Here is a 21,759-nt window from a genome sequence, read left to right as displayed (position 1 = left end):
CAGTGTTAAGAGGAAATATTATCTATATACACTATATTGCCAAAAGTATTCGCTCACCCATCCAAATAATCAGAATCAGGTGTTCCAATCACTTCCATGGCCACAGGTGTATAAAATCAAGCACCTAGGCATGCAGACTGTTTTTACAAACATTTGTGAAAGAATGGGTCGCTCTCAGGAGCTCAGTGAATTCCAGCGTGGAACTGTGATAGGATGCCACCTGTGCAACAAATCCAGTCGTGAAATTTCCTCGCTCCTAAATATTCCACAGTCAACTGTCAGCTGTATTATAAGAACGTGGAAGTGTTTGGGAACGACAGCAACTCAGCCATGAAGTGGTAGGCCACGTAAACTGACGGAGTGGGGTCAGCGGATGCTGAGGCGCATAGTGCGAAGAGGTCGCCAACTTTCTGCAGAGTCAATCGCTACAGACCTCCAAACTTCATGTGGCCTTCAGATTAGCTCAAGAACAGTGCGCAGAGAGCTTCATGGAATGGGTTTCCATGGCCGAGCAGCTGCATCCAAGCCACACATCACCAAGTGCAATGCAAAGCGTCGGATGCAGTGGTGTAAAGCACGCCGCCACTGGACTCTAGAGCAGTGGAGACGCGTTCTCTGGAGTGACGAATCACGCTTCTCCATCTGGCAATCTGATGGACGAGTCTGGGTTTGGCGGTTGCCAGGAGAACGGTACTTGTCTGACTGCATTGTGCCAAGTGTAAAGTTTGGTGGAGGGGGGATTATGGTGTGGGGTTGTTTTTCAGGAGCTGGGCTTGGCCCCTTAGTTCCAGTGAAAGGAACTCTGAATGCTTCAGCATACCAAGACATTTTGGACAATTCCATGCTCCCAACTTTGTGGGAACAGTTTGGAGCTGGCCCCTTCCTCTTCCAACATGACTGTGCACCAGTGACCAAAGCAAGGTCCATAAAGACATGGATGACAGAGTCTGGTGTGGATGAACTTGACTGGCCTGCACAGAGTCCTGACCTCAACCCGATAGAACACCTTTGGGATGAATTAGAGCGGAGACTGAGAGCCAGGCCTTCTCGTCCAACATCAGTGTGTGACCTCACAAATGCGCTTCTGGAAGAATGGTCAAAAATTCCCATAAACACACTCCTAAACCTTGTGGACAGCCTTCCCAGAAGAGTTGAAGCTGTTATAGCTGCAAAGGGTGGACCGACGTCATATTGAACCCTATGGATTAGGAATGGGATGTCACTTAAGTTCATATGCGAGTCAAGGCAGGTGATCGAATACTTTTGGCAATATAGTGTATAATACCTAATCTATAATCTATATATTATTATCTATTCAAAACATGACTTCAGTGCTTACAGTAAATTTAATTTAGATTCTGGTTTATTAGTTTGAATCATACATCACCACAACACCAGGAGTCTGAGTCTGAGCCTGAGCCTTGTTTTATGTAGCTCAGCATTTTATGAAGCACCTTGGTCCTGGAGGAAGTGGTTTCAAATGACAGTAAAAGCTTCCTGACTTGGTGTGTACAGTGTTTCATTTCATTTTAGGGCTTTCAAGTTGGCTATATGAAAAATTCTGTTAACACAACCCAATTAATTCACATGGTTTTAAGTAAATCCAGTTTACTTTTTTCTTCAATGTACCATGGTAAGATTTTCTGCCTTTCACATTTTCACTTAATGGTCTTTAGGATATTTCCACATCAATTCATTGATAACCGTGCTAGCTAAGCCTAATAGGCTAATCCAAAACCCACCTTTAGCAAGTCTCCACCCCCTGAATTTTTTAACCATTTGACCAGTGTGCAATACTTGTGCCCTACAACAAGTATTAAAGTTTCTCACCAGCAGATCTGTGTGTGTGGCAGGTGTGATGGATGAAAGGAGGGTGTTAAGTAGTAGACACAAGCCAGAGAGAGAGAGAGACAGACGGATGGAAGATAGACGGATAGGCATGGGGAGGTGTGAGTATCTGCTGCATTTTGCTGGCTGTGCCATTAAACGCTGTCTGAAAGGTGAGCCGTGGGAGTTTGTCTCGCTTGTCTGGACTGATCAAGTTGCGTCGAAACAACAGCCAAACAGCTGCAGGCTGTCTTTTACAGTAACAGTCACAAATCCCTTAATTTACCGAGACGAGACAAATCAATATAACACGCAAAGTAAAAGCACCCAGACTCTACAAGTGTAACCCTGCATTCCTGTTTGATGGGGACAAGTTACTACTGTCTCAGCAAGCAGTGTTCCAGTTTCTGGGGTTCCAATAAGAAGTGTTTACCCTACTGTGTCATTTATTCATTTATATAACTGCTTCATAATTTATACGCTATTGTCGGTTTCATTTCTTTTTATTTTATGCATAATTCTCGTCCATCTTGTCCATTTTTATACTAAAAAATGAACTGTAGCTAGACCAGGGAGAAGAAGAAAAAAAAAGCTTGATTGAATTTACTTAATTCAATTCATTGCACTGAATCTACGTAATGAATTGTGTTACATAAATACAAAATTTGATCATGCATTTTCAAGGCTCTGTATAAAATCACTCACTCCAGCACAGGATTGAACCCCGGTCAGTGAGGTAGTTGTTTATAGCTGCACTATTCAAGCATACATGCTTCAATCACATTAGATATCACTACAGATGTACAAATGTTCACGTTAATACTGTGCGAGTTGACGAGACTCACTATACATATATGAAAATAGCGTTTAATAAAAATACTGTTTTGATGAGAAACTTCAAATGATCTGTAAACAGAAAGTAATATGTTTTCTTAAATCTGACAGACAACATATTCTCTTTTATTCTGCATATACACTTGCATTATATTTCATTGCTATATACTTGCTATATATTACTTTGCCTGCTTTTATTTAGCAACAGTGCCATCCTCCTGACTATCATCATGTTTTATTTGGACTGGAAACAAAGCTAAACTGCTGAACTGTGTTAATAACTTCAATATTTCTGTTTCACAATTTGAAATGTTTCAGTTTCATTCGAGTCTATCGCTAGCAGTCAGAGCACTCAGTCGTCCACTTCCAAAGAAAATGATTGCTCTTCTGTGATTTCTGGTCTTAAATCAGGTTTAACAACACTAAAACTGAGAGAGATCATAAAGTGACAAAAGAAAGAAAAAGAAGCACTACGCCTTAAATATCAGAGATTCTTTTAAATATGGTCACCCTTATGAATCTCTCTCTCTCTCTCCTGTGAAAGGCCAATCATAAATTACCAGCCTGTAAAAAATCTCTCTCTCTAAACTCTGACAGCCGCTAGCTTTCACGTCCTGCTGTACATGGGTATTTCCTCTGGACAAAGTTCCATTATTTGACCCACGACACTTGCAGATTCCAGGAAAAACTCATAATGTCCAATTTGCCTCTTGCTAACGCCACTCGAGCGAAACATCCAGCCGACTGGCAGCGGAGCAACATAATGGGGGACAAATTAAACCCAAGACAAATAAGAAACAACGAAACAAAAAGAGGCAAAATCGGTTCCTAGTGAAGTGAAAACTCAGGGAAGCAGCATGTTTGGCAGTGTTCAGAAAACCACAGGGAAATGGATGTTTGGGAAAGTACTGGAGTGGAGATTCCGCCAAATGTCTCTAGTTTTTTGTCATTGTGGAGAGGAAATGGCCCGACAGGAATTGCCTGACAGAATGTCTTTGTAATGTTGTGTTCAGCTCTACATCATACTGTAGTAAAGAACAAGAAAGGAATAAAACACTCTTATACTCATATAGTCCTAAAGGAAAATAACGAACTGCAGGGCGGTGTGATGCGGCCCAGCTCATAACAGAGAGCCAATACCACCCTGAATATCATTCCTTTCCAAATGCTCTGCTGTGTTTTTTCCTATTATATAACAGCAAAGATTACAGATTGATGGGTTATTTCTTTGGCATTAGCTCCTGTTATTGTATGTATTAAATTAAAGCACTTATAAATATTAGTATATTGCTATTGTATAAAAGTGATAATGCTGCAGGGGTTTAATAATAGTGATACACACTAACCAAGCACTTTATTAGGAACACCTGTACACCTACTCATACATGCAATTATCTAATCAGCCAATCGCATGGCAGCAGCGGTGCAATGAATGAAATCATGCAAATACGGGCCAGTAGCTTCAGGTAATGTTCACATCATCCATCGGAATGAGAAACAATGTGATCTGAGTTATGTTGTCTGTGGTATGATGTGATAGTGTGTTGGACTACTGATTAGAAGATTCATGAGTTTGAACCCTTAGGTCCACCAAGATGCCACTGCTGGGTCCTTGAGCAGGACCCTTATCCTCTAATTGCTCAGTTGTATAAAATGTGATAAAATGTAAGTCTCTCTGGATAAGGGCGTCTGCCAAATGTTAGAAATGTAAATGTATGATTAGGCTGTGGTACAAGATGGGTCTCTAGAGTTGATCTAAAGCATCCAGTGAGCAGTGGACGGAAATGCCTTGTTGAATAGAGAGATCAATAGACAATGGTTCAACCTGACAGAAAAGCTACAGTAACTCAGGTAATCATTCTGTACAACTGTGGTGAGAAGAAAAGCATCTCAGAATGCGTAACACATCCAACTTGGATGGACTACAGCAACAGAAAACCACATCAGGTTCTGCTTTTTTCGGCCATGAACAGAAAGCAAATAGTGCAGTGGACACCAGTTCACCAAATCTGCACAGGTGAAGACTGGAAAAATGTAGCCGGGCCTGATGAATCTCTTCAGCTGTGGCATATATATGATAGGGTCAGAATTTGGCACCAATAGCACCGGACCTGACCTGCCTTGTGTCAACAGTTCAGGCTGGTGGAGGAGGTGTTACGACTAATGGTGTGGGAAATGTTTTCTTGGAACACTTTTATCAATCATCACTTGAATGCCACTGTCTATTTGAGTATTGTTCCTGGTCATGTGCATCCCTTTATGGCCACAATTTACCATCTTCTAAGGATAACTTCCAGCATGGGAATGCACCATGTCACAAAGCAAAGGTTGTTAAAAACTGGTGTCATAATCATGACAATGAGTTGAAAGCTCTACAGTGGTCTTCCCAGTCAGCGGATCTAAATCCATTGGTTGCAGAACAACTGATTGAAGGTGCACCTGAAGAATCTGCAGGAGTTGAGTGATGCAAGCATGCCAACATGGACCAGAATCTCAAAGAAATCTTGCAGAATCCATATAAGAAAAAAATCGAGGCTGCTGAGAGCAAGATGAGGCCCTGCTCAGTGTTACTATAGTGTTTCTAATAAAATGCTCAGGAGAGCGAGGTAAATAAACTGAACCAACCAGAGATCCAGAAATGTCTGAAATCTTCTGTAAACATCTGTGCCTTCTGGTTTGAATGAGGGAATTAACTGAAACAGCTGAAGGGTCTGTGATGATTTTTGCCTGCGTGTATAAAATTCTTCAGTTGCTGAAAGTTTGCAGCCGGTGACTCAGCTGATAACATTGCAAAAAAAAAAAAAAAAAGCATGATAATATAAAAGTTTCGTAACTTAACATGCCGGCTTTGAGTTTGTTTGTTTTTCACTGAGAGATGCTTTCTCTGTTCTGACCCATTTTGTGAGTGAGTGAAAGACAGCATCTTGGTTCTTTCTGGATGACTGAGCCAGGATAAAGAAGGTCTCTTTACAGCGGTGAAGAAAGAGAAAAGGGGAAAGAAAGAAAAAAAAACCAATTGAATGATCCTATCGCTGCTATTCAGTGATCTGAAGCTATGAAGCCTTATGACGGTGTGATAGCAATCAGTCTGCCTCCAGGCGAACTCTCACACACATATACACACACACACAAACACACACACAACCTGCCATGGACCCTCATCATGATTACAGCCATATCTACCTCATCAGATCAGTCCATTGCCCTCCCGGAGCCCAGAGGCAGACCCATAACCATAACATATTGTGTGTGTGTGTGTACTCATTGTTTTGAGACTCCTGACATTATCTGTGTGCGCATGAACCTGAACCTGACCTCATTAAATCAGATTTTTCTTGATAGACCGGTGTCTCTCCTTCTGTCTCTCTCTGTCTTTATGCCTGTCTGTGTCTCTCTACGTCTCAGTAAAATATTTAATTATGCTTATATTAGAATGTAAGGTTTGGGGATTTAGGGGTTTAAGGTTAAGCTTAAGGTCTGGTATTAAATTTGGTTAGGGTTAAGGATTCTGTGGGTCTTTGTAGAGACCAAATACATCCCAATACAGTCATAATAATAAAGTAGGAATATTAAGAAGAAGAAGAAGAAGAAGAAGAAGATGATGATGATGATGATGATGATAACAAGGAGGAGGCTGATGGAGAAGTAGAAGAAGAACAACAACAACAACAAAATTGTGATGATGAAGAAGAAGAAGAAGTAGAAGAACAACAACAACAAAATTGTGATGAAGAAGAAGAAGAAGAAGAAGAAGAACAACAACAACAACAACAAAATAGTGATGATGATGAAGAAGAACAACAACAACAAAATAGTGATGATGATGATGATGATGATGAAGAACAACAACATCAACAAAATTGTGATGATGAAGAATAAGAAGAAGAAGAAGAAGAAGAACAACAACAACAACAACAACAACATAGTGATGATGATGAAGAAGAACAACAACAACAAAATAGTGATGATGATGATGAAGAAGAAGAAGAAGAACAACAACAACATCAACAAAATTGTGATGATGAAAAAGAACAACAAAATAGTGATGATGAAAAGAAGAAGAAGAAGAAGAACAACAACAAAATTGTGATGAAAAAGAAGAAGAAGAAGAACAACAACAACAAAATAGTGATGATGATGAAGAAGAAGAACAACAACAACAAACTAGTGATGAAGAAGAAGAAGAAGAAGAAAAGAGTTTTAATATTGTTTTAAAGAATGTTACATTATCAGCAGTATTTAACTCGAATGTCTAATCTGTGTGTGTGGTTGTGTGTGGTTGTGTGTGTGTGTGTGTGTGTGTGTGTATTTGAGGAAAAGCAGACATTGCTTAGCTACAGTAGCTCAAACTCATTTAAGCCTGAGGTGGCACCACTGCAGCCCTTAACTCAGCCATGTCACACTCGCTTGTTTGCTTTCCCTCTAGCTCTCTCTCTCTCTCTCTCTCTCTCTCTCACCTCTCTATCAGAGAATTCCACCTGATAACTCAATCATTCTCTCGGCCACAGCCCAGAGCTGCTGTTTGATGTTTGCCTTTCGCTAAATTGATTAGACAAATACGGCCTGTGAGGGAGATTACAGCTGCAGCAGGCCTTGTTTATTTTCAGTGGTGGATAAGAGCTCGGGCCTTTCCTCTGTTTGCTATGCCGTCGCTAGCAGGAATTTCACTTGTTTCTTAAAAAATAGATACTGAACACTTGTTTTTGCAACTCCAGAAGGGGAAATGACACCAGCAGGATAGACTTGATAACCTCCAGCAATCCAGAGTGCATGGAGAGGACAGTGGGAAAAGGTGAAGAGACACAGAAATGGAACCACACCGCTAAAAGTCAGAGAGTGCAGGCAGTGTCCTCATTAGGACATCACTCAAATGTCCCAAATGCTGTCTGCCAAATCTTGGTACAGCATATTCTCTGTAATCGGGGGATTCTTACAGCATACTTTGTGTAGTAAAAAAGCTAAAGCAAAGCTAGAAGTAGCATACATCCAAAACACTAGTGACAGAGCAGATCTTATTAGAATTCATTTTAACAAGTAAAACGCTGAGAAAATGTATGAGAATGTGGGTGGGTGATGTATAAAGAACAAGTGGTACAAAAAAATAGCCATAATTAAATGATGTTATTATTAGCCACAGAAATGCTAAAAACATCAAACCACTAGCTAAATGTTACACAACATAGCTAATTTTTTACATTTACACAATCTTCTGAATGCCACATTTTGTAAGCTGCTTGTTGCCTTTATTCAGAGGTCAGCACTGATAAGCAGACTTTGCTAAAACAGTGAATTGGCTGCAATAATATAAGATTATAATATAAGATCTTTGTTTTATTATAATATCAATATGTTATACCATAAAAAGGTCCTCTCTCTCTCTCTCTCTCTCTCTCTCTCTCTCTCTCTCTCTCTCTATATATATATATATATATATATATATATATATATATATATATATATATATATATATATATATATATATATATATATATATATATATATATATATTGCGTAAAATGTATTTTATTTAAAACACAAAATAAGGTTTGGGTAATGGCTCCAATATTTCTAGAGCTGCCTGTATTAATGCCACATGAAAATCCTGAACTTGTTAAACTTTTAGAAAAGTTAACTGGAGACAAATTGCTATGTATAATAATACCACCCAGCCCACCCAGCCCACACACACACACACACACACACGTCACACAGAGAGAAGCTGAAGGCAAGCAGCTGAAGGTGATGTCATCGTTTGAATGAGGTGAAAACGACACGCATGCATAACACCTTCAGCTTCACCCTCTGACTGCTCCTACAATCCTTCCTTTCCCTCTCTCTTCCTCTCTTACGGCTCATTTTTCACTCTATCGTGTCTCTCCATCCACCACTTCCATCCATGTCTTTCTGTCTCCATCTGGCATGTTAATTAACGTGAGCGCAGCTGTGATCTCGTGCCAGCCCACTGGTTTGTTTCTTATCCTCTTCTGCTCCGATATTCACCCACCTTATCTCCGTCTACTACCGGAGAATAGATGCTTTGTTCTTTCAAGATTACCTCTCCGTTCCATTTAACACACACACACAAGTTTGACATCACCATGGCCGGTACAAAGACACACAAAAACTAGTAACTAAAAATGTAACTACTGACTAAAAATCCTAAATTCGCGGAGATCAAGCTGCACTTTTGCCCTCCGAGCTTCCCCGTGATGAAGGGAACAGATGGAAGTGATCAAAGCAAAGAGGGTGATTAAAACATGCTCTCTACGCTGCTTAGATAAGAAGGCTGAGAGACTCCTTCTCTCTAAAAGACAGCATTCCTCAAGAGTCTCCCTCCTGCAAATATCACATTCCAAAACACTGTCCAACGTCATCAAGCCTCTCTACACGTCGGTTTTCATTCAAGAGCCCGTAACCGAAAGCAAGCACAAAGGATCCAAATCTACATCTGCATCCGGATTTCTGTTAAGCTGCTTCGTCTACTGTTAAAAGTGCTATAGAGATAAAACTGAAGAAAGAAAAAAAACCTCTGCTAACATGTACGCTTTAAATATTTCATGTGGAAATGGGATATATTAATGTTATCATTAGATTCTAAAATATAAATAGTACACGTAAATACATGTAATATATTACATTTAAAAAAATATGATGATTTTTGTATTTGGTATTTTAAAGGTTTTTGGCAGTTTTTATTAGGTACTCGATGTGCTTGGACTCTCTAGTTCTACTAAATGTTTAACTCTCACATGGTTGCCATGTTGTCGAGATTGAATCCTGAGAACTGCAAAACTGTGACTGGCTCTGTTGTCTCTAGTTGTGAAGGAAAGTTTTCTATCTTCCTGTCAGTAGCCAAAGACAGTTATTGTTCTCCTCTAAGCATGTTCAGCTTAGTGTCATATTACATGAACTGCATTTGGAAAAGATGTAGCGGATTCACTCGTGTCAGTGGAAACATGTTAGCCTTTGCCCTTCCAGATGGGAAGCTGTTGCAATAAAAGATAGCAATAAGAGAGGATAAAGGAACTGATAGGAAATTGACTGATTCATTGATTCCTGCAAACTGATTCATTGAATCTTATACACTGATTCGTTGACTCATACAAACCGATTCATTGATTCATCACATGTGGGGAAATGTGGGGAAACTTGTATGACCTTTGGCCTTTGTCCTTTCTGATTATTTACATGAGCAGCATTAAAAAGATTAAAAAATGAACAGCTCAGGCAGTTTTGATGATTTATGATAAAAAAGGAAGAAATTTTATCGCAGTGATGATCTGAAATAATGGTCTGAAGTAATTGCTAATACTGATTCTAAAACCTGACACACATTTGTGGGTAATCACGATGTCTTTGTGCTGTTTATAGACGCTGGATAGTAAAAAAAAAAAAAATCCACAATTTGTACAACCAATCATTTTAAATCAGAATCATCAGAATAGAGAAACTGGGCACACAGGGCAGTTCTTAAAAGATCCGCTGGTAAAGTGTTGGCGTGTCAGTCGAGAAGGAGCAGCAGTGGTCAGTGAGAAATATGTACATAAGAATCGGTGGGTTTCTCATCTGAGGAACGTTATCAGTTTAGAACGACTGGCGGAGAAACGACTACAAGGTTACAGCAACAAGTGCAGTCATCCTGACAGCGTACAGAGTCTGACTCAGAACGTGAGCATTACAGAAGCCTGCCGTCTGTCAGTGTGAGTGATTAGGCTGTTAGGCATAAAGTGTATGAGCAGTACATACACACGCTCACTGCCAGGTGTTCAGTTTCACTTAATTGCACAGCAAAGTCGAAGAGACTGGAGGGAAGCCAGGGACCTGTAGGTTCACCCTCACACAGCTGGGCCTTCCTTTGCTTTATTAAAGAGAACGCATGGCTCACAGAGAGAGAGAAAGAGAGAGAGAGAGAGAGAAAGAGGGAAAGCACAGAGGGACAGGAAGCCATTCATTTAAGTGGTGCAGTAAAAAAAACGAATGGGTGCAAGTGTGGAAGTGATGTGTGGCAGAGTGTGCATGTGTGACGGCGAGTGGGAGGGGGCTGGTCTTACGAAGACTTTTCACACGAGGATGTTAGTTTAGTGCGGATGTGGGGGCAAACTGTGACACCTTGCAGCTGCTGTGTGTGTGTGTGTGTGTGTGTGTATGTGTGTGTGTGTGTTTAAGGGTGTGGGTGTGATGCTTCTGTATATAAAGTAAGCCAAAAACACGACTAACCTGCCAGTTTTATAGTTTCACAGAACCTCCTCAAGCCTCATCATGATATGATGTTAACCAGTATGGGCAGAGTTTTTCTGCTCTTCCTTTTCTACTTCCTGTTTCCTGTCCTCATTCTACTTACCCACTGAGCACTGGGTTCCTCGGCATGGCCATTAAGTCAGAGACATGCCAGCAATCAGGGATAAAATGACAACATCCTGTGAAGGCATCAAAACAGCAGATAGCAGTCCATTATTGTGTGTGTGTGCGTGCGTGTATGCATGTAAACGTGTGTGTGTGTGTGTGTCTATATGCATGTTATATGCATTTAATGATGGCACAATCCTACAGAACTAGAAACCTTCAATCTAAACATCCAAGCGGTTTGTGACTAAAGGTGTGTGTGAGTTCATCATGTTTAGACTGGGTGGCAAGCATTTAGTGTTTCATTCCAGTCAAGAAATATTGTGTGAGAAGTTTCAAAGACAAACAGACTTCACCATTCAACATGATAAATAGCCCCCTAACTCAATACAGCATGCTAAATAATCTTCTTGCTCAGTACACCACGCTAAATAAACAGTATTAAATTACTGCTGCTAGTACACGCTGCTATTACACAGCGTAACTACACGACTCCCTAACACACTCTTCCTCTCTCTAGAGATCAGCTTCAGGTGGAATCAAGAGTGTAAGAATAGAGGTCTTCCAACCGCCAAGTCACCTTTGTTCTGACTCCATCCAGAGCTCGATCCAAAACAAACAGGGTTCAAGCAATTTGAAACAAAGACGAATGGACCTTCAGACTTCATACAAAGTACAGTGGCCTGTGCTCAGAGTGCTCTCCACAAATTCCTCCCGTTCCGGAGGGTGAAGGCTGCTGGATGTTTTAAGCACAGAGGTTGCACAAGGCAGGACAACACATTGACTATAATAACAGTGTGTGGTAGACACAAATAATTGAGAGAGACAGAGTGATATAGAGAGACAGGAAACCATTCAAATGTGGGTAACCGTGCAAGTAACAATCAAAATGAATGTGTATAAGCGGTGTGTGTAGGGGGTGTGGTGGTGTGTGTGAGAGAGGGAGAGATGTGAGTCATGACATGGACCATGGACTGGCCATGCACCCAGTGCTAATTCAGAAAGATCACACTAATCCAAGAAGAGACCAACATCTCATTCAGCAATGTGGCACTTTGGAGACATGATTAATAAAATAGTTTTTATTACATGTAAAATGATCTGCTAAATCAGTAACCGATGCTACATTCTCAGAAACAAATCAGCATTTAAAATGATCAAAAGATCAAAATGCTTCTGTTAAGGTCTGCTGGCTGTGTGTGTCTCTGTAACACAGCGCTGATTAGGTCATGGGTTCGAGTACATTAGTGAGAGGATCGGCCCTGGGGACGGCCAGTAACCCTATAGCCTCTTCTAGGCTTTCGGCCTTGGCTTTGGGGGCTTTAAATCAGCACGCCACTGGACTGTTTACCTCCTGAAGGATCTGCTGCATCTGTTACTAAAGGCCAGTGGCGCCTGGACTCACGAAACCTGACCCTGGTTTTAGGAGGTGCACACAGTACCACAGAAGGACAGTGTGTGAGTGTATACATGTTCAAGTCTATCTGATATGGGTTTGAAGTGTGTGTGTGTTTGTGTGTACAGATGGCCACATCTGTGCCTAAATCTCAGGTAGGTGGCATTAATGCCAAGGCCCCTAGCTAACTTTCCCACATGTCCTTTACAGTTTGGAAAGCCCTGACCTTTATCTCCATCCCCGATTCAGCTCCATCCCTAATTCCACCCTCAACTTAAGCATCATCCCTCAATCCACCCTGAACTTCAGTTTCATCCTCGACTCCAACCTGTTCTTCAGCTCCATCTCTGATTCACCCTGACCTTCAATTCGGCCCCGCTTTGGCTTCCATGAAGGTGAGACATGCGAGCTACCTTTGTCAAGTACACAGGCAAACAAGGCTTGGAATCCCTTGGCTCCGATTCATGATGGAGCAGTTTCACGATCACATCGCAAGTACCATGTCACAGAGTTCACTATAATTATACACTCAATGCTTATATGGTAATTCTCTATGCAAGTCTACATGAATGTATGCTTAAATGCAATCCCGGGACTGCCGACTGCTCAGCTATACTCTTTCGGGAATGTGTCGGGTGTAAGTATGTTCTGGATGAAAGAATAAATTAATAACTGTAATGTCAGCGGAGTGAGTGAATGCACAACAGAGGAATGGAGAACTCCTGAATGCGTTCCAACACAAATAGTCAGAGACGAAGGAGGAAACCGTGTAAAACCACAAATAATGTTGTGTAAAGCCCAGCCACACAATCACAGTCAAATGTGTCAAAAACAAACAGTTTCACATGACATGCAAGTGTGGTCCAGGTCATCAGCCCCCAGAGGAAGGAAATCGCTTGCGGCGTGCGATCTGTCCGTTTAGCGAGACAATGCTACGGAAAACATCATACTACAACAACATGAACTAAGACTTATGTGACAAACTGAATTAATGGAATTTGTGCCTTCTGAGAATTTTACAACATCCCAGCAGTGTTCAGTCATGAGAGGTCACTGGCCTCCTTTGGGAGACTATTGTGTTTAACCTTAACCCCAGTTGCCAGGCGTCCTGAAGCAGAATAAGTATACGGGAATGGAAAGCTTGATTTGGAAAGGAAACCCCCAGCTACAAAAGGCATTGAGGGAACAGTTTGGCTTTAGATGAAACTTTACCCTTGCCCCAAATATCCTCGATCAGCCAAGATATGTTCACGGTCCAAAATATGCATCATTAGTTTTTGCATTGGAGCTGTGGCTCGAAAGTTGCCAAAGCAAGTAAAATACGCTTACAGCTGAAAATATGTATAAATCATTCACACATATACATGTACAAGCCTCCACAAAAGGTGTTGTCTGGCTAAGTAACATTGTAAGAGTCCATAATGTAGTAGCACTCCAACTTCAGTCTGTAGGTGACACCTCCTACCTGAGCCTGATGCTTATTTTAAATGATACTAAACTGATGCAACTGCAGTACACAATTGTGCTAAATGACGCTGCAAATTTTGGTTCTGGTAATTTCTAAAACAAGAAGAAGAGGAAACAGGGAAGCAGACCTGTGGCAGTAGAGATAATCTAATAAATTCAATTTTATTTATATAGCACTTTTAACAATGCACATTATCACAAAGCAGCTTCACAGGAATAAAAATTAGAATTAAAAATTACAAGGTTAAGCATTTTTATATATATTTATCCCTTATGCCTCAAGACAGAGGAAAAACTCCCTAAGACAATATGAGGAAGAAACCTTGAGAGGACCAAGACTCAAAACTGAACCCATTCTCACCTTGGGTGACACCAGATGGCGTGATTATAAATAATTTCCCTTCTATAACTGTATATAGTGAAGTGGAATTGTGTAACAAGGAGCTTATGATGAAATAATAACTAATTCTTTATCTCAATCTTTTTTAGCTAGAATCTGTCTTTTTGGTCGAATTGGATTGATATCTAAATGTTCTGAAGTATATAAAAGTCACTTCACCACCAGTGCTCTGGTGTATGTGGTCTATGTGATGTAATGGTGGTATATCTAAACAGGGAAGCCTGATCTAGCACTACACCTTGCATGCTGAATATGATGATAGCAGGAAAGTTAAACTAGAGTCCGTTCATGGTATTGAAGTATAATATAAACCCGGAAGACCCCTTATATTTTCCTGCCTGGGCCTCCAGCAGTCCCTGGAATCGAGTCTCCTACAGCTTCACAGATTGTGTGTGCTTGAATTTATAACTTATATTTATGTGTATAAGGCTGAGAAAGCTTCCGTTTTCAAATATCCATGATCACATGCTAGGCTTAGATTTAACAGCTCTGGATGTGAGTGTACACTAAGGGTTATCCCCAGGCTTTTGTTGTTTAGTTTCCCAATCTCTCTTTTGAATCAGAGAGCACAATAATACATCACAGTCTAACAAATACCTGAGACTTGGCACATGCCGAGTGGAACGGCCTTATCTGTCAGAGTATGTAGACAAAACTCACATGGGGAAGAGCACTAGCACACCATAATCCCTACAGTACACAGTGTGCTGAGTGTTCTTTCCTACAAAACAATGACAGAAATGGCAATAGGGCCATACATGGAAAACACATGGGTTAAATTGGCCTGAAGTCCAATTTAACCCATGTGTTAAATTGAAGGTGGGGGAGTTGTATTCAGCCTTATACCTGAGCTGATGTCAGCTCTCATGTGTTTATCATAGTTAAAACCTGGGCTAAAAATATTAGTGCCTGTCTTTTCCTTTGTTGGAGGCGTGGCCTCTATGTCTGGCAGTCCCATGTGAGGATGTGTGGCTTCTGTATTATTCATTCGCAGTGGAGGAGGAGTGGTGTCAATGCCCGTCAGTCCCACTTACGGAGGCATGGCTTCTGTGCCCGTCAGTCCAAGTGTTGAAATTTTCGCAGCTTTAAATATATCTATCTTTATGTCATTCCTTGGAACAAGAGATACATGTCACTCTTAAAAAGTTTTTTTTTGAATGACCTTCTTGATTTCACTTAACTTGGTATCAGATATTTCTGTTGATGCAACATCAGCTCTCACGTCTTACAGTCTGCCAGTCGGTAAATCTCCAGTTATAAGCTACAAGAAAGCTCTATAATCAGACATCAGAGTAATGAAAAGAGACAAATAGCACTGATATACCTGCTTAGATATGAACTGAGTAAACTGAGAGCTGGCCTGTGTTCAAGTCTTTGCCTCAATTACTCAGTGATTTGCAGGTCTTGTGATACACAGTGAGGAAAACCGTAGGCCAGTTGCCAAGCTACAAACATAAACACACCACAGTGGAATCAGAGGAAGAGGAAAGCGAATTCTTTCCACTGCCAACCAAACCCAAAGACTAATCAGGTTAAAGGTTTTTCTAGACTCATACCAATGAGTCATGGCAGGGATCACGCAAACTGGTTGAGCACTGCTAATTCACAAAGCTCGTGCTAATCCTAGAAGTGACAGCCATTTCATTCAATAATGAAGCCCTGTGGGAGATGTGATTAATGAAATAGCGCTGTCACTGTACAACAAAGCCGAATTGACCTGACGTGACCTGCTCAAAGCCCTTTGTGTTGTCTAATAAACTTTTCCATACCTCATCTGGTCAGACAACATGAATCTGAGAATTAGATCTTTTAGGTTATTACCATGGATGGCTTATTTGATTAAAATATAAAACTGTTATTTGATTGACATTCTTCAAAAAAGATGAATTTTCAGATTGAACAGACTTCAGTAGCAAACAGAGAGCATTCTTTTAATTCTAGCTAATTACTGAAAGTCATATATTTTTAAACAGATTTCTCCGATCTATGCTACATCCACCTTCCACATGACCACTTTATCCTGATCACAGGATGGGATGTCAGTCCATCTCTGGGCATCATGCACACAGCCATTCACACACTACAGTAAGGGGCAATTTAGTGCACCGTACTCACCTACTGGCACGTATTTGGAAGAAAACCTTTTGTGGACACAGTGAGAAACATGTGGAGCTCTGCGTAGACAGTAACCCGAGCTCAGGACTAAACCAATTTGATAGCGTATGATAACCAAAAAGCATGAAACATTGGTATTACACATTGTTAATCTTGTGGAAAACTGCAGGTGAGTCTAGATTTCTGACTCACACTTAATTACAGAAAATAAAACACAATTGAAATTCCACCTCTTCTCCATTTGTCCACTTTTCTCACCTAAGCAATCATAAATCCTCCTGCCTGAAGAGGACGTTTTGGTAAACAAACCTCCTACAAGAAGGATGAATTTGGCCCAGTGTGAGAAGTGTGGTGTCTGCTAATGGTGAAATCTCACTGCTCATATTAGGAGAGGCCACGCTGTGCACTGATTGTGCGTGCAAGCAGTGTTTGATATTGTATTTCAATAGCATAGGGCCCACAGCACTCAGGCACATTAAAGGGCTCTCCTCGATCCGCGTGGCTGATAGTGCCTAACAACCGCAGCCATTTTGCCAAGATATACACTCCTTTTTCCTCCTCTTCTTTCTCCCCCACTCTTCGCTGAACAAAACCACCAAATGAGAGCCCCCTCACTCGAGGCCCGCTGTTGTTATTCTTGGGATGTGTGCACACAGGAAAGTTGATGACTAGTCTTTCTTTTTTCCAGCCTATATTTTTTCCCCTGTAAATTCACTGCTCATATCTTTAGACAACTAGTAGCGATCACTCTGTGTGTGTGTGTGTGTGTGTGTGTGTGTGTGCAAGCAAAGGCTCCAATTGCAGGCTCTGCAGAACAACGGAAACACAAAAAATAATGCCATTTCTTCAGAAACGGCTCGAGTCAGCACGGCTCTCTGCCAACGAGGCCGTCCAGCGATTACAACATCAATTCATCTGATAGTCACAGTGAGATCACACACCCGCCTCGTTCTGTTTCTCCAACCTCCCCTTTCGCTCACAAACCATCCAACGGTTTATTAACAACCCACCCAGACTGCAGCGTTCAGAACATGTTTTCATTCCACTCCATCAGAGCCAGTTAAAGCTGAATAAGCTGGTTCTTCGATGTCCCACTGCACACTAATCTTATTATTAAGATATATTCTAAAACAAAAAAGGACATCTTAGACGTTTCTTTATTTCTGTTGGAAAATGTATTTCTCATTTTAAAAACACAGGAAAGAAATGCACTATGGACGCAGAGGAAAATGACTGCATTTTGGGAATTAATGTGAAATTTATTGACTTATTATTTATTGATTTTACTTATATTTAAGTGTAATTTAAAGTCATATAATCAACTGTTGTGCTTTGTACCTAGTCTCATGTCATAGGTCTATCGTGGTCCCTCTACACTGATGGATGGGGTTGAGAGAGTTTAATAAACTGGAAGTATATAGGTATGTAGGAATGTAGTTCATCTATAGTACATTCACATGGTTTGTGCTCCTAATGAACCAAAAACGATCTTTTCAGACAAAAGGATGGATTTCATACATCCATTTTTGATTCCTAAAGAACTAAAACAAACCAACCAACTACACAATGTTTTTTCACTTCATTAAACATGTTTATTCATTATTTATTAGCAAACAGTTCAGCTAAAATTTTTAATCGAAAACATATGTGTTTATTGTCCAAGGTTTGCTTCTTCGGACTGGATCTATGAAGCTAATAATGCTTAATATTGCTGTGAGGGAATTTTATGTTATGTAGTTGAGTAATGTCTAAGCTAGGGGTGTGTATTGCTAATGGATTAATCCAATTAGAGACTGAATCCCTGACAGAATCCCTTCTCTCATCTCTGCCTATCAAATGTGTATATAATTACGCTCTGATTTTTGTCTCTAAAACGTCCACAGAGTCTATGTGAGCATCTGGAGGTCTTCACCTAGAACATCCTCCTTTACAATAATCTCACCTCAGGCTTCTCGGTCAGTTCCTCTGTGTTGCTGCTGCGCAGGTTGACGATGTGAACTTCCTGAGGAAGGCTGGTGGTTCCACGGCTCGCACAGCCTGAGAGAGCTGTGAAGCTCATTTGCACGGCCTGTACGGGGTGACCTTCACCCACAGGTAATAACTCACATGGGCTACGTGACAGTGGACCTGGAACAGAAGAGAGAACATCAGAAACAAACACACACTCTGGTTTCTGATGAGGGCACTTTCATTTTTCCATTGAGTAAAAGTAAAGTACGCAGGGCAAAGTGACAGGATAAATGAGAAGTGAAACAATGTGATGATTACTAATCTGATGGAAGACTTGAGGATGCCTCAATTTGTCCAATATGACCTACTTGCCTTTTTGTTATAAGTCAAGATGGAAAAAAATAAAGATTCTTAGGATTTATGATTTATTTATGTCCAGATGTGAAATAAATGATTCCACAAGAAATATCTCAGAGATTGTAGTGATTCTGGGTTTGATTAGTGTATTAACAGCCTGTAACAGATTGTAGTTAACTTAGATTGCCATGTGCATGTGTTGTTGCAGAGCAGACTATGAATTATAAAGGAAGTACCCGTTTTCAGCCAGAACTGATGGGCTGCTCAGATATGTAGTGAAATATCTTTGAGATTTGTTTGTTCGGTTGATACTTGCTACTACTAGTTAGTCCTAGTTGGACCAGTCACCTCGACTTCCCATCCACATCCATGCACTCTAGACATGTGCTACATGACACTCATATTCAAAGTTCAAGTGCGATGCTGGTCCCAATCTGTCTTTGATATGCACAGGATCTGTTTACTGCTTATCACTGAAAAGCACATGTGCTGGACAGAAAGCTCTGTGAAGTTGTATCAACTCCAAATGAGCCCAAGGAGAACAGAAAACCCATCATGTGGGCTATCGAAAGCAAGGATGAGATAACAGTGCTTAGGGACTTTGCTCAACATGCGTAAACACAAGTGTTGTTTTTCTTGTTGCAACTCCCATGTCACTAATTGATATAGATACCAATAAATAAGATGAGAATGTAGACCTGTAGGGAGGCAGGCATCCAATAGTGTCTCCCACTCGTATTCCACACTCCCTCTTTATTAGCGAGAATCTTTGACCCATTTGTCCTGCTCTATAGCCTCCACTGTCACATCAACTCTTTCTCACTCTCTCTCCTTACATGGCTATGTTGACCCGCTCTTAATCACTTACAACAGGACATTGCAAGATAGCGTCCTCCTCTCACGGAGAAAAGGCATGACGACAAGACGATGTATTGCGCGAACACTCTCCCTATATTCTCTTCAGAAGCTGCGGCCTTGAAGCTCAGCACACAGGGTCATGGGTTAGCAAGGAATGGAACAACTCCTTCTGTATCATACCTCCAATTAAGGGCAGAACTATATGGTCTGGAACGTTGTGCTAGTCATGATCAATGTTAAACAAAACCAGCCTGTCAGATATGTACAGTATGGGCTAACTGCAATTCAGCTTTTAAAGTTGCCATGACTCACTGGGGCTTATTTATGAAAACGTCTCAGTTCTGACTCAATGTTCTTGCTACCATATAATAAGTGTATTAGCTATAACTGCGATCTTCAATTTGACTGATGTTTCTGAGCATGAGATTAGAGTCAAAGAAATAAAAGATAACTAAGACTATTTCCCAACACTTGGCAGAACTCCTTCCCTACGGATCATGGGGCGTTTGTCTCATCTCAGCAGCCCTTGCAAGCCTGGAGGGCACTGTCAGCCTCAGACAGCCTGAGACTTCAAAAGAGGCATGACATCCTGAAGAAACAAGACACAGCAAGAGAAACAGCAGTCTTTGGCTTCTTCATTGGAGCATAACAGCCCACAATCAGAGCCAGGCAGAATTAACATGAAAGATCACGCATGCACAAACAAAAAGAGACCGAGCAGTTCTGGATCATGAAGCTTGGACGATGACTAATGTTTTTTATTTTGAAGCGCATTGTTCACATTACAACAATTAAGCTGCACGCTTGCCCTGACGTCTGGAGCCTGTACTCACTCGCAGGAGAAAAGCAGTATTTTACTTATTTTACTTATAACTTATTTACAGTTAGTAAGCAAGGTGGAAGCATGAATAGCTATCACTGGCAAAACGTTTCTCACAGGATACGCTTCACCTATGCAAAAATGTGAATGTTTAAAGCTGACACTGTATGACTGACTGGTTGCAACTTTGGATTGCTTTGGACCTGTGAACAGAAAGAGGTAGCAGCATCACCAGAAATTTTATTAGTAAGTTAGTTTGTCTAAGGTTTTGTTATGTGGTTGTGTTACTACAATAAAAATGAAGCGGGTTGTATACATTAAGCTTTAAACAAACATCTTTAATTTTCATCATGTATATACTGTAGGCAGAACAGTGTATTGATTACAGAATTTTTGAGGCTGCTATCAACCTTTAGATAAATACATTTTAGTCAGGTTGTGGTAGCTCACGTGTTTAAGGCTCTTGACTGTTGATGGGAAAGTCAGGGTTCAAGCCCCAGCACCAGCAAATCACCTAACCCTCTCTGCTCATCATTGACCCTGCGATCTGACCCCAACCTGCAAAGCTGAGATATGTGAATTGCACTTTGCCGTAATGTATATGTCATAAATATAAAGGCTTCTGCTTCTTTTAAAAGAGCTAGCTCACATGTTTTTAGCAATGTGCGCAAAAATGTATAAGAATTTATATCTAAACAACTTCAAGACTTGACCCTCTTCTTTCCGTAGAGAAACTACTATGAAGTGCTTACCCAATTAATTACTGCATATGTCTTCAATCATAAAGCTGCAACCATTTTTCAGGATTTTTAAGATTAAAACAATATGCTCAAATGTACATACACTCTTACCAGACGTGAGTTTAGCATACAGTTACAGCAAAGATGAAATTGCTGAATAAGGAAACCATCTGTGAAATCTGCATACCCTCATTTCATGCCCCGTTTTGCCTGTAGACTGTATTTTGATGAATAAGAGCCATTGTGCATGCATGAAGTATTGTGCATGTCAATTTTATCATAATGCATCTGTTTATACTGCACGGACAGTCACAAGGGAGATCCATGCAGCCCCTTTCCCTACTTCTCCTGCATGGGAGGAACAAAAAACAAAAAAAAAGTAAATGAAAGGTGATGACCTTTGGACAACAATGCCGATCCCTTGCAGCACAAATATCTCACTCATCTCCCTAACACACATACACAAGCAGTTTTGTTTTCTATTAGAAGGTCATCTCTACTGGCCGAGTGTTCCTGCACGTCAGAGACTCTCCACCCGCCACACACCAAGCTGCTCACATTCAGACCCCAACTGACCGCAAATATACACACCACCGCACCGCAACTCTGATCAGAGGAACATATGGAAGTCATTAGAAAGAGAAAGAAGGAG

The 21,759-nt window shown here is 40.8% G+C and overlaps 1 protein-coding gene across 3 annotated transcripts in view; it reads right to left on the bottom strand.

The window, feature by feature from the left end:
• tgfbr3 (transforming growth factor, beta receptor III) overlaps nt 1-21,759 on the bottom strand; it is a 102,590-nt gene that overhangs the window by 51,057 nt on the left and 29,774 nt on the right. For 2 of the 3 annotated variants that reach the window (XM_058402437.1, XM_058402436.1), the window contains exon 3: nt 18,325-18,509. The exons of the other annotated variant lie outside the window; for it this stretch is intronic. In XM_058402437.1, coding sequence (XP_058258420.1) covers nt 18,325-18,509 — 185 coding nt within the window. The remainder of the gene's footprint in view (nt 1-18,324; nt 18,510-21,759) is intronic. 3 annotated transcript variants of the gene reach the window in all.

This window comes from Hemibagrus wyckioides, linkage group LG11, assembly GCF_019097595.1.
Source record: "Hemibagrus wyckioides isolate EC202008001 linkage group LG11, SWU_Hwy_1.0, whole genome shotgun sequence".
Lineage (NCBI taxonomy): Eukaryota > Metazoa > Chordata > Actinopteri > Siluriformes > Bagridae > Hemibagrus > Hemibagrus wyckioides.
This window is presented reverse-complemented; position numbering and strand designations above follow the sequence as displayed.